This window comes from Lolium rigidum, chromosome 3 (genome assembly GCF_022539505.1).
Source record: "Lolium rigidum isolate FL_2022 chromosome 3, APGP_CSIRO_Lrig_0.1, whole genome shotgun sequence".
Classification (NCBI taxonomy): Eukaryota; Viridiplantae; Streptophyta; class Magnoliopsida; order Poales; family Poaceae; genus Lolium; species Lolium rigidum.
The window spans coordinates 328,485,878-328,498,845 of NC_061510.1; the positions used below are offsets into that span (position 1 = coordinate 328,485,878).

The 12,968-nt window shown below is 53.0% G+C and overlaps 1 protein-coding gene across 1 annotated transcript; it reads right to left on the reverse strand.

Annotated features, from left to right (window-relative positions):
- Nucleotides 1–390: 390 nt before the first annotated feature.
- LOC124700027 lies at nucleotides 391–1,407 on the reverse strand. The gene is made up of 2 exons (XM_047232230.1): nucleotides 918–1,407; nucleotides 391–782 (listed from the first exon to the last, which is right to left on the reverse strand). Exons 1-2 carry the CDS (start codon nucleotides 1,405–1,407, stop codon nucleotides 391–393), a joined length of 882 nt encoding a protein of 293 aa, XP_047088186.1.
- Nucleotides 1,408–12,968: the final 11,561 nt, after the last annotated feature.

Here is a 12,968-nt window from a genome sequence, read left to right on the forward strand (position 1 = left end):
GCTGGCCAATTTTTACAATGCGCAATGACCACTCAAGTCCCCACTCTGGCCATACCGATACTATAACCACGGCTGCAGGCAGCGTGGAATGCTGGTGTGTTTTCCATGGATACATGTCTTAAATCTACACAGTCTACCCATTGATTTACTATTAGCTCGTGTAGTTAGGTCTGTAGCTGCTGCTCCGGTGATTAACAAAGAACAGGGCTTGTCCTTTCCCCACCCACTATAGCATGCTGCCAGAATTAAACAACATGGAACCCAAGGCAACGCAGAACAGACCAAGACTTTGGAGTTGGGGAAAACGATTTCCACATCAAGCCTCAAATTACACAAATCCTCTACTGTACTTTTTTAATCACTCTCTCTCGTTCTCTCTGTGTCTGATGGTCAACAAGATGTTGGTGCCAATGTACAGCGTGAGGCGAGCATGTCGCAGACGGTCTCCCTCCTCATGTCCTCGAAGATGAGGGTCTCAATCCTGGCGCCGATCTCCCTGACCTCAGGCCGCCACTGATGCATGTACTGCGCCAGGTCTAGCTCCACCATGCCGGGGATCTTGGCGATGTCCCCGGCGATCCTCTCCCACGCGGAGATCTGCTCCTCGATGGACCTGCGGTGGTTTCTGACCGCCTCTTCGTCCTCCTCTTCCTCTGTCGTCTCCATCGCGTGGGCCTTGTCGTCGACAATGTCGTAGGTGAAGCATGGCGAGGTCGGTCCGTGGAAGGGTTCTGATGGAGCTGAGGGTGAGCTCCCGGAGGTTGACGGCTTCTCGTCCTCCCCTGTCGCAAGAACAGAATAACGAGAACAAAAAATATCAACGGGAGTTCTTTAGTTCAACTGAAAATGTGGTGAAGTGGTATGGTGCTCTAGTGTAGAGATGAAATGGCGTGATGGGAAGAGGCAAGAGAGCTTACAGATGGAATGCGCCGGAGACTCGTCGTCGTCGGAGTGCAGCTCGAGGACGGAGACGGGGCTGAGCTGCCGCGAGCAGTCCACCTCCATCTCCATGTCCGCCTTCCACCTCGCCCTCGCGTGCTCGTCGTCGTCGTCGCCGCCGAACTCCATGGCGCGGGCGTCGCACTCGCCGCTGTCGCCCGCGGATCGCCTCCGCAGCCGGCGGAACTCGCCGTCGCCGCCGCCGACGGGGAAGCACCCGCCGGCGCCGAGGCTCTCCCAGCGCAGCACCCTCCTGAGTGCCGACCGCAGGCCGGCAATGCCGACGCCCTTCTTCTTGAAGCCATGGTTGCAGAGCCTGAGCAGGCGCCGGCACGCGGCCACGGGGCAGCAAGCAGCGCCGACGGCGCCGGTGCGGCCGCGGCGCAGCCTCCTGGTCTTGGCGGCCTCGAGGAGGAACGGCTCCTGGTGGTCCAGGAGCAGCTCGGAGAGCCTCCTCCCGGCTGCCATTGCTGCTGCTGCTGTGGCCTCTTGTTGGCGCACGCGCGCAGAGACAGACAGACAGAGCGCGGGCGGCTCACCGATCAAAGAATGCAGCGCAGCAGTGCCGGCGTGGTCATTCCAAGAAGATGGATGGCCCCGTCCACTGCGGCGGTGATTGGGGGTGGGAGCGGGCTGGGTGCGGCGCGGGGCAGTCTTGTACGCGTGCGTGCGCCAAGTGAAGTGGAGCGGAGCGGAGCGGAGTTGGAGTGGGAGGGAGGGAAAGGGAAGGGATCATCATAGTATTCTCATCTCTCTCATATCCTGGTGGACGGGGAAGAAAGGAGGTCCCCCGGGACGGCCCCGTTGTTGTTGGGTAGTGGTGGAAAGGTGGAGAGAGTGAGACGGAGTGTGTGTGGTCACGCGGCGGTCCGAGGCAGTAGAGCGAGACACGATGGCAGAAATGGGAGGATTGATCTCAAGTGTCGTGGTTGTCGGATTGATTGGTTAATTTTACTTTTGCGAGTGAGGCCAATGAGGATTGGTTTGGTTAAGCGGAATTTCTAAAACGAAGTAACAAGGAAAAACTAAAAAAAAACAAATGCATGTAAAGGACATCTATAAAATCGTAAAAGTATCAATTACATCTCACGTCAGTACAGATTCACACAACAACAAAAAAGCTAAAAAAATAAAATCTCGCTACAAGTGTTCTAGTCCTTGTAGAAGCAACCAAACCCATAAAACAACACTTGAGAGCATCTCCAGTCGCGTCCCCCAAACCGCGCCGGATCGAGCGTTTTGGGGGACGTGTTTTGTTCGTGCCGCGTTTGGGGGACGTCGCTCCCCAGCCGCGTCCCCCAAACGCCGCCCCCAATCAGAAATTCAAATAGATGCATTCAAAAGAGATCGTTCCCGCCGATTCGTCGCGATCGTAGTAGCGGCGATCGATCAAAGTACCGGGCGCGCGATCATATTACGGACCGGTGGTGCATGCAAATTAGAAGAAGGGGTTGGTCGACCGCATCGTGTCCCGAGTCGACGCAGCCCGTCGAGCACGACGACCTCGGCCGCGATCCGCCCGTTCTCGTGCATGGTGCGTCCGCTCCGCCGCCGACGCGGAGGCCGACGCAGTGTAGCGAGAGAAGACGCGTCGCGCCTCGCTCTTGCCGCGGCCGCCGCCGCCGCCGATGCCGATGCCGCCGCCGGGGCCGCCGCGTCCGCCGCCGCCATTTTGGCTTCGATTTCGTCGAGGATCCGGCCTTTGAAGAAGTTGTGCGCCGCTCGCGTCCGGGGAGACATTCCTCTCGTCGACGTTCTCGGCAGGGACATGTCGTCCTCGCGTTTCTTGAGCTCCAGCCTTCTCCTCTTGCCTCTTGAGCAGCTCGGCCCACCTTTGGTCGGCCTTCTTGTCGCGGGAGATAAAGGTCGAGGAGACGTCGGCGAGGCATTTCGTGATCGACGCCTGCGTCTTCTCGGACGACGCAGCCGTCGGCCAAGGCGGCCTTGGCAGCCTTGTTGCCGTAGGACGCCTCGTCGAGGCTGCCGGCGGCGCGTCCCGCATCAATGGCGTCCTTCCCTTGGACAGCGACAAGCGCGTCAGCCGCCATTTCTCATTCATTTTGAGCTTGCCATAGCAATGCATGAGCACGAAAGACTTGTGACCTTCCGAGTTCTTGGCGTACAAATCCATGGCCCGATCAAACTAACCAAAGGAAGCAGAGTCATTTCATCGAACACAATGTGGGCGCTACGGATTATGGAAGAAACGATCGTACCGGCTTGGGCGACGTCGGCGCCGCTGTCGCCTCCGGTCTCTAAGTCGTGATGGTACCCATGGAAGGAGTTCACCGACGCCCGGATGATGGCCCATCGCGTCGACATTGCCTTTTGGCTCCTCTTCATTGTCACTTTCCGGTAGTCGCCGTTGATGAGCTTGCGCTCATCGAACTCGGCCTTGATCCTCGCCCAATACTTCCCGCCTTTTTGGTTGGCGCCGATGATGGAGTCATGGCTCACCGTCGCCCACGACTCGCACGGACAAAGATCTTCCAGAGGCGTCCACTTCGGGCCTCGTGTGCCCGACGCCTTCTTCTTCTTCTTCTTCTTCGTCCTCACGCCGTCCGCGTCTACCTCCACGAGATCATCGTCACCGGCACCCTCGTCGTCCTCTTCGTCGCCGCCCTCTTCGTCCTCATCGTCGTCCTCCTCGTCGTCCTCCACCCCTCCTCTTCCTCGTCGTCCTCCTCCTCAACCCCGTCGTACTCCTCAAGCACCGGCGCCGTCGTATTCGAGCGGACCCCTGCGGCCGGTGAAAGGGCCGCCGTCCGGACCGGGTCCGGCTCCGCGCTGCTCGTACGCCGGGGAGTAGAGGTTGTTGGGGTTGAAGCCGCCGTGCGGCAGCGCATCCCGGTAGTGCGGCGACAAGTTAGGCGTCACGCACCCGGGAGTGGCGGAGGGGCCGTCGTTGTAGAAGGCGGCTTGCGACGGAGAGATCACTCCGGGAACGTACACCGGCATGGACGTACTCCATGGGCTCGCGTTGGTGGCGGCGATACACCCGGCCATTACGTGCCGGTGGCCGGCGCGCCGCCCGAGCCTTCTTCTCCAGCTCCACCGCCCTCCGTCCTTTCCGCTCTGCCGTCGATAGCTTCCGCGCGCAGCAATCTTGCTGCCATTGATCTTCGGTCATTCCTTCAGGCTTCTTCTTCGCAGCCGGCGCCTTCCGCGGCTTCGCGAACGGCGCTTTTGCCCCTATCGTCGCATTGCCCGGCGGCTTCTTGGCCGCTTTCTTCGCCATCTTTTGGGGGCTGTCGGCGGCGCCATGGAATGGGGAGAGGGTAGCGGCGGCGGGTGGACGGCGGGAGGGAGAAAGAAATCGGCGGGATAGGAGAAATGAATCGGCGGCGGGATATGTTTTGGGAGGCCTGTGCGCGGCGGTATAGGCGCGATTTGGTGGGAGTGGCGGGATTTGGCGGGAGTGTGAGACGAATTTTCCCTGTGCCGCTGACGGGTCGGCCCCGCGTCGGTTGGCCTCGCTTTTCGCTATGTCCGGCGTCCCCGGAGCGTCCCCTGTGGGACGGGGACGGGCTCGGGGCGCCGGACACCGAATGGGGGCGCGCCGGACAAAAAAGGGCTTTGGGGGATGCGGCTGGAACACATTTTCTGTCCGGCGCGCCCCAAATCCCTTTGGGGGACGCTTTGGGGGACGCGGCTGGAGATGCTCTGAAGTCCCGGCTCTCCATAAGCGGCACCTCCAAAAATAGTGCACAAGTCTGTCGTCGTCTGATCATAGATCTTAGATTTTCACCAAATCTGCGTACTCAAAATAATGTCTTTAACATCACCATTGCCAGGTACAACTAATTAAGGTTAGAGTTTGGATTTTCAACCTAAAAGGTTAGATATTGAAGTCCACATGTGTTGTCGCTCCCACTTGCATACCACTGCCACAAATCCCGAAACATCAAACAAGTTCCTCATTGCCACAAAGACTCGTACCACCATTATTGGTGCTAAGATCTCTCCTTCCATGCCATTCTCCGTCTCTGATTTCACCATGGAACAAAAAAGATGTGTTCCATGATGGCAACATATAGCATAGCTTCAAACAGTCTAAAAAACATGGGTCTACAACCAAATCCCATTCGATCTGACAATCGATAGGCATGATTCAACTAAGGGAGTTCATTAGTGGAGTCTTCCGAAACTCGACACTCCAACCAGATCAAGGAGACATGCATCAAGCAAGTCTTCGTGTTGGCGTTAGAGAAACCCTTGGACCGCCGCGTTTATTCAGGCCAAGGCCCCACGCAATCGGCCGTCCGACCTACCGGAAAAGACCGACAGATCGATGGTGACGCTGGCAGAACCGCCAACAAGACGATGAGTAACATCATGGCGGAGGAGATCGAGCCAACCGCCAAGGCAGACCCTGCCGGTGCAATCGCCATGGTAGTCACGGGTGCAACAGCCACGTCCCTTCCGCTCCAAAGGGCCCAGACCGCCGTCGGGTGCACGCCGTTGTATTGCACTACCCCCTCAGATCGCCGCCACCACGCAGTCACACTAGATCAAGCCTAGCGCCAAACCATGCGTGACCCACGAGCGCCACCTCTCCGTGCGATGAAGAACCATAGGGAAGCACCATCCTCACCCTCACCGCCTTCAACGGTGCCCCCACCAGCGGCGGCCAGGAGATCCCGGTGGTTTGGGTCTTTTTCAGAAAGATGGGATTTCCCCGGAGCTCACCCTGCATTGTAGTCAAAGCTAAACTTCCTAAATATTTTTGAATTATTATAAAATATATTTGGTACTATATTTGTTTGATGTTATAGATGTTGACATGTTTATATATATGATTTATCAAACTTTATGACATTAGACTTTGATCAACTCCATAATGCAGGGAAATTCTTGACCGACTGAGCATATGCTTTGTTTGGTTGCACCGAAGAGAAAACACAAAAAAATTCTCTAGTTTCTTTGCGGATCCCAGGGTTGTCAGCAAACGGTATAAAAATCCTATGAGGTTGAACCTAAAGTAAAATTCCTATGATATTACATGCAAAGTAGATCACATTAGAATTCATATACATACCATTGCTACGAGAAAAAACTCCATAAAAATTCCTAAGAAATGAAATCCTGTGAGATTTTAATGAAATTCATTAGAACCAAACATGTCATGTTCGTGTGTCTTACGACATATGAGCTCCTCGCAACGTCACCACATACTCGCCTCCTCTAACAACCTCCCCAACTCGCTAGGGAACCCAAGGTGTCCCAGCTCTCCCCGTTTTTATTGGCTTCGCCCGTCTCCTCCCTATTGAGATATGCGGTAGGAACGCTTGGATAAATAAAATATCCTGTCGCACATCATCTATGCTTAGCGGTTAGGCAACGGATTTACCACTAGACGTGCAGGTGTGATACTTCATGTAGCACATCCGGAAGCACGATTCAACTTGTATGATTCCACAAACTCTTTTTCGAGTTTCACGTGTGCAGCACCTCTATGTTATCCCTCCACAAGCTAGGGCGAAACGTTGGGCGGCGGATTGCTGGATCCGTTCGTACAACTTGGGACGCGGTGGCGGCTAGGGTTTTCGCTTCTTGCATTTATCATGTGAGTTGGACACGCCGGACCTCGAGAAACGAAAGCATCAAATTGGATCAATTTCACATATATACAAGATAAATTATGTTTAATGCCATTTTTAGTTCTTTGTGGAGAAAATGGGTTTCTTTAGTTTTTAGCAAAACTTTTCTGTAGGTCATCGACAAAACTTTTTTTATTGAATTCATATGCTCATGACTACAACATGTGAGGGCATAAGAGTCTATGTAGTAAGGTCTTCATTCAGCCCTTTTCTCTTAACGGATGCAAAAAAAAACTTTACCTTGTATATAAGGATGAATTTTATGAGTTTTTACAACGCATAGCCAAGCAAAAAAGCTCGAAAATATGAAATCCTACTCCCGCAAAATAACTTCACCCAAGTGCTTGGCACTAGCCCTACTCCACAATGCCACCTCAATCTTGATCTTTGAGAACACCGCGATAGGCATGGAAGAGATGTTACGGAAAATCCGGGTGTTCCTTTCATTCCAAAGATCCCAAGATGTGGGCATCATAAGCGAAACCAAAGATTTGTGTCTCATGTCGTGGATGTTGTCAAAAGCCTCCCACAAATCCTTCAGCGAGTCAAAAGTTGGCCAAAGAGCCGTATCAATCGACGGGAGCCCAAGCCAATGAATGATCGTGTTCCAAATTCTCAATAAGTTTCCACATTAGGGCTCCTTTGATTCAAAGGATTTGCATAGGAATTGTGTAGGATTTGGTTCCTATAGGAAAATTTCCTATACATGTTGTTTGATTCATAGGAACATATCCTATAGGAAAAATTTCTATAGGAAAACCATTAGCTCATACCTCATGAAAAAATTCCTTTGCTACAATCAAACAAACTTCATCTTCCTATAGGATTTAAGTAGACATGCCATTTCAATCCTATGCATTTCCTATTCCTATGCTTTTCCTATCCTTTAAATCAAAGGAGCCCTTAATTTGAACATGAGATGGGCCGTGGTCTCAGGTTCTCGTTTGCAAAGATGACATAGACCGCAATTAGTTGTAAGAGTTATATAGAACTTCTATTTATGGTTATTCTAGGCCCCAATTTGTTTTCTTTGGTTGTCTAAAACATTTTTTTTCGTTCAACCAATTTGAATATCGGTTAATATGGTTTTGTGAGGTACTGTATAAGTGATTGAGTATATTTACGATTTCACAGAGGCGATTTGCACAAAAATAATCCAAAAGTGAAAGAAAAGCACAGAATGACCCTCCGGCGAAACTATTTCACCAATCTAACCCTTTTGTGTGGCGCCCCTCCCACGGGCGCCACACAAGCCCATGTGGCTCCCCTCCTGCCGGCGCCACTGTCCCAGCCGACGTGGCCCCCTCGCCGCTGAGCTGGTGCGCCCATCCGACGTGGCAGCATGTGTGGCGCCCCTCCCAGCGGCGCCACACATGCACTTGTAATTGCCCAAAACATACTGTGAGACAAATCCTCTGGGACTTAGCCGTTTTGCGAGGCTCGATGTGTGGCGCCGATGCCACGGGCGCCACACATAGAGGCTCGCGAAAATGGCTAAGGACTTATCGTCCGGAGCCCTTGGATGTTTTCGACCCAGTAGTTCATATAAGTTGGCATGTGTGGCGCCGATGCCACGGACGCCACACTAGCATTTGTGGCGCCAGTGGGAAGGGCGCCACACATTGACTTGTGTTAAAAACATGAAAATCCTACCAAACTCCAACAGTTACGAGTACAACATTGGACACAACAAGTAGCAATTTCATGACATATACATATAACACTTCATAGGTCACATTGTAGCACGTAGATTCAAACAACAAGTAGCATTACAGACCATGGTTCGAAATGACATAGGGTTCACAAATCGATACTTATGAATATAGAGTTCACAACAACACGTAGCACATCCTAGTAGCGTCCTCGACGTGCCGTCCTCGCGGGCTGCTTCCGGACGGCCATCCTCTTCGTCCGCTGCCGTGGCTGTTGTTGCTGCTGCTCCCTGCTGCTCCTGCTCCTCCTCCCTGCTCCTCCTCGCTCCTCCTCCTCCTCCTCATCTGAAGAGAACGGCTCGTCGTTCCTCATCCTCGACAAAGCTGATCTCCGCGGCGGCTCGTCATCCTCCTCAGTGACAACCTTCTTTCCTCGGTTGACATAATCTTCCGGAGTGTACCGGTTTGGAGCCTTGCCCCTTGGCTTGAACTGGTAAGCTGACCGTGGGGCTTGCTTGGAGGTATGCTTTGGAAGTATGCCTTGACTCAGAATTAGGTCGTCCTCAGGAATCTTCACAAACATGAACACATGAGATTACAAAAGTTGAAATTAGTAAGAACATGTTTGACAGCAACAAAATAGTCCATACCTCCCGCTCTTCTGAAGAGGAAGATGTAGCGATTTCGCCTTCCCGGCAACCTAGCAAGCTGGCTAACCGCCGCATCTTTCGTGCAGTGTTCTGCGTCATGCCGTTAATGGTTACAAAGCCACCACATCATAGTACCGTACATTCAAAGTTGGTGATCATACCTTAATGAAATACCGCAACGGTCCGACAGGCTTTTCATCTCTCCCGCTCTGCTCCCACATAACCTCGCACTCCTCAGCTGTTTTTTGGATCTCCTCCCGCTGTGACAAACATAGCATACACAATTGAAGCGAGCACATGGCAATCTAGATGATGTACTAGTTAGTGAGAGAATCCATTACCACGAAGTTCAGCTCGGAAGCAATAGAAGTCGATCTCCTCTCGCGAGCAAAGGTGTCGTGCTGGCTTTGCCCAACCTCATCGAACTGGATGGGGTCGTCCAAGATCTCCTCAGGATACGCGTGCTTAACTAACTCGATACGCGTGTTCTCATGGATCCACTCGAGGTAGTTGTTGAAAGCGGCGAAGTTGCGAGGCACAATCTGCTCAGGGCCAGCATTCCGTGCCGCTTGCAAACAGTGTTGGAACGCTACGATGTGGCCGCTATGATGGACTGGCGAATTTGTGATCTTCCTCTGCCGCTGCCTATCAAGCCTGCAAGAATCAACAAGTTAGTTTGTACCTCTTCTATCAAGAATCTTCCATCGCATGATTCCAGAAGTTTACCTATGAAGCGCCTTGTCCGTGTCTTGCCACACTGGTGGGCACTCCTGATACATCCCAAACCTGTCTCATCACTCTTTGCGGCTGGTGGTGTTCAACAAGCCACATGCATATGAGTGGGCAGCGCATACGCCAGAACCGCGCCTCCTCCGTGCACTTGTGGTTGAGGTCAGTCATCGACGCGCCAATACGGTAGTAGGTACCATATGGCTCCCATTCCACCTGCAGCATACAAATATCTCAGAATTTAGAACATGCCAGTAGAATCAATGAAAACTAGGATTGCAAAAGAGTGATCGGTTACCTGCTCAGCGGTAAGAGTGTCCAACTCCGTAGTGTACTGCATGTACATGATCTTTGGATCGCTCGTCATCTCCGAGACATTGTCCCAAAGGTATGCCCAAGTGGGCTCCCGATCAGGAAAGTGAGGGTGATGAGGCCATGGCCTCTCGGTGAGTGTCCTAGGCCGCCCAACTGATAGGCGGTCCCAGCTCCATACGGAAAGTAGGAGCATGCATCCACCAATACCGCCGCTCCCAGACCTGCGACAAGCTTCGTCCAACTGCGCACATAAGACATTTGGTTAGTACTTTGTCTAGCACACTACTATAGGAAAATAGTACATAGAGCAAATCATCACCTGCCGGTAGAGGTAGGCAAGTGCCGCTGTTCCCCAACTCCACCGGTTATCCAACACCGTAAGCGCCTTCAGCCAACACCAATGGGCCAGCTTCCCCCACTCTGTCGGAAAGAGAGTCCTCGAAATCATGTACCATAAGTACACGCGGGCGTACGTCCTCCGAGTGTCCTCGTCGGCCTCTTCCGGGCATTCTCCAAAGTTAGTCCTGATCCATTCGAAAGACGCGCCGGCGGGAGCTCTCTTCTTTGGTTCTGTTGGCAGCGGAGGAGCCCTGCCAATAAGGTCCTCCATCTGTCTCCGCCACCCATCAGAAGTTGTGTTCATACACAGTGGCTCGCCCTGAATAGGTAGTCCAAGGATCATGGAAACATCCTGGAGAATAGGGGCCATCTCGCCGGCCCTCAAGTGGAAGGTGTGAGTCTCCGGCCTCCACCGGTCGACAAGGGCGGTGAGTGCCGAGGGTTCATGTGTGGCCCCCCACGGCTTACAAGGGATATGAACGGCATAAGACCGGTAGGCCGGATGAACTCCGTGTACCTCTCGTCATACGGTATATCCGCTGTGCCATGGTAACGAATCTTCAAAGGGTGAAGATCCGTTCCCCTCTCCATCATATGAACAGCCCGGTGCACCCTGTCGTACTCTTCATCCAGAAGCCACACCATCCTACATGTTTACACAACCATATTATGAGTCATTCCACTAACAAAAATGAGCAACACATACATGAGAGTTCATATCCAAATACATGAGAGTTCCATACATACACACATACATTCATATCTAGGGTTCCAACAAATATTTGGTTCAAATATGAGTTATTCCATCACAAATAATAGACATTTCAAGACATACATACATAGAATTTGAACACATACATAGCCATTTTATATCTACATAGCCAAATCTAGGGTTCATATCCAAATCCACCAACATATCCAAATCTAGGGTTCATATCCAAATCCACTAACATATCTAGGGTTCCTACACATACACATTCAACACTTACATAGCCATTTCAACACATACATAGCCATTTCAACACATACATGTAAAATTTCATATCTAGGGTTCCACCAAATCTAGGGTTCATATCCAAATCCACCAACATATCCAAATCTTGCTAGGTTCAGAGCCAAATGCACTAACATATCAATGGTTCATATCTAAATCCACCAACATGAATTTCCATGTATAGGGTTCATACCCAAATCTACCAAATCCACCAACAATAGTGGACGAATCAGAGGGAATCGAAGGGGAATACCTTGAGGAATGGAGGAGGAAGGACTTGGCTGGATAGATCTGACGATTCCTTGGTCGATTTGGTGGGGGGGCCGAAGGGGAGGCGGGCGGCGGCGGCGGTTGGGGAGGAGAAGCAGAGAGGAAGAGAAAGAAGAAAGAGAGGGTCGGGCTGGGCGCGGGCGCGGGCGCCACACTTAAGTGGATGTGTGGCGCCCGTGGCATCGGCGCCACACATCGAGCCTCGCAAAACGGCTAAGTCCCGGAGGGATTTGTCTCACGGTATGTTTTGGGCAATTACAAGTGCATGTGTGGCGCCGCTGGGAGGGCGCCACACATGCTGCCACGTCGGATGGGCGCACCAGCTCAGCGGCGAGGGGGCCACGTCGGCTGGGACAGTGGCGCCAACAGGAGGGGCGCCACATGGGCATGTGTGGCGCCCGTGGGAGGGACGCCACACAAAAGGGTTAGATTGGTGAAATAGTTTCGCCGGAGGGTCATTCTGTGCTTTTCTTTGACTTTTGGGTTATTTTTGTGTAAATCGCCTTTCACAGACACAAAAATATATGTGAAACTTAGCTATACACACAGTACTACAAGTCTTGCGGTTGCATCACTGACACCGATAGTAAAGCTATCATGTCCGCACTGATTTACCATCAGGGGAGAGTCAACTTTGTTAGATTGGATGGCACCTGATGACCTGAACCTGAAGACGCGGCAGACAGGCGCAGAGCATTCATCGGTAAACGGCAAGTATAAAACTCCAGGGAAACACTCTCAGGTTGTGGTTGCAGCCTTGCAGGCAGCACACAGGCGCGCGTACCCGTGCACGTACGTATCACCGCGAAGTTTGGCCTGATGATGCTTCCCAAGAGATCGCCATCTCCAGCGGCGCGACGCAAACGGACGCTCAGCGACCGTTTGTGTCCGCCGTGACCGGAAATGCGTCTAGGGCCTGTTTCAGCGGGACGGCGCAAAGTGACCGGACCGTCCGCGGAGACGTAAACCTGGCCCAAATATGCGCTAGGTTTGCGTCTCGGCGGACGCGCAAAGTGTCCGCTCGCTTCTCCATCGGGCCCGCCCGGCAGCGGCACAACTGCTTCGTCTTCCGCGGTATTACTTTTGGGCGGCGCGTTGCAGCCTTTGCAGGGGCGGCGTTAATGGCGTGCCTTGGCTTCCGCGAGCGTGCGCAGCGTCGATGCGTCTTCTCCGCCAGTACTGGCACCGAGGCGTCGCTTCGGCAGTCTGCGGCCGCGTTAATGGCGATGCCTCGCGTGGCTCGCGGCCGTCGCCTACCTCTGCGCACGTAGTAATGGCGATGCCACGCATGGCGCGGCCGTCGCCCTGCCTCCGCGCTATATATACAGGGGCGCGAGCATCTCATCTCCTCCCCACAAACCCTAGCCACCGCTGCCGTAGCGCCGCTTCCTCTCGAGCAGATCCACCATGAGCAGCGCCTGACGCGGCCAGGCTACCGCGCCTCCACCTCCACCATCACCTCCCACTCCACCTCCTCCGG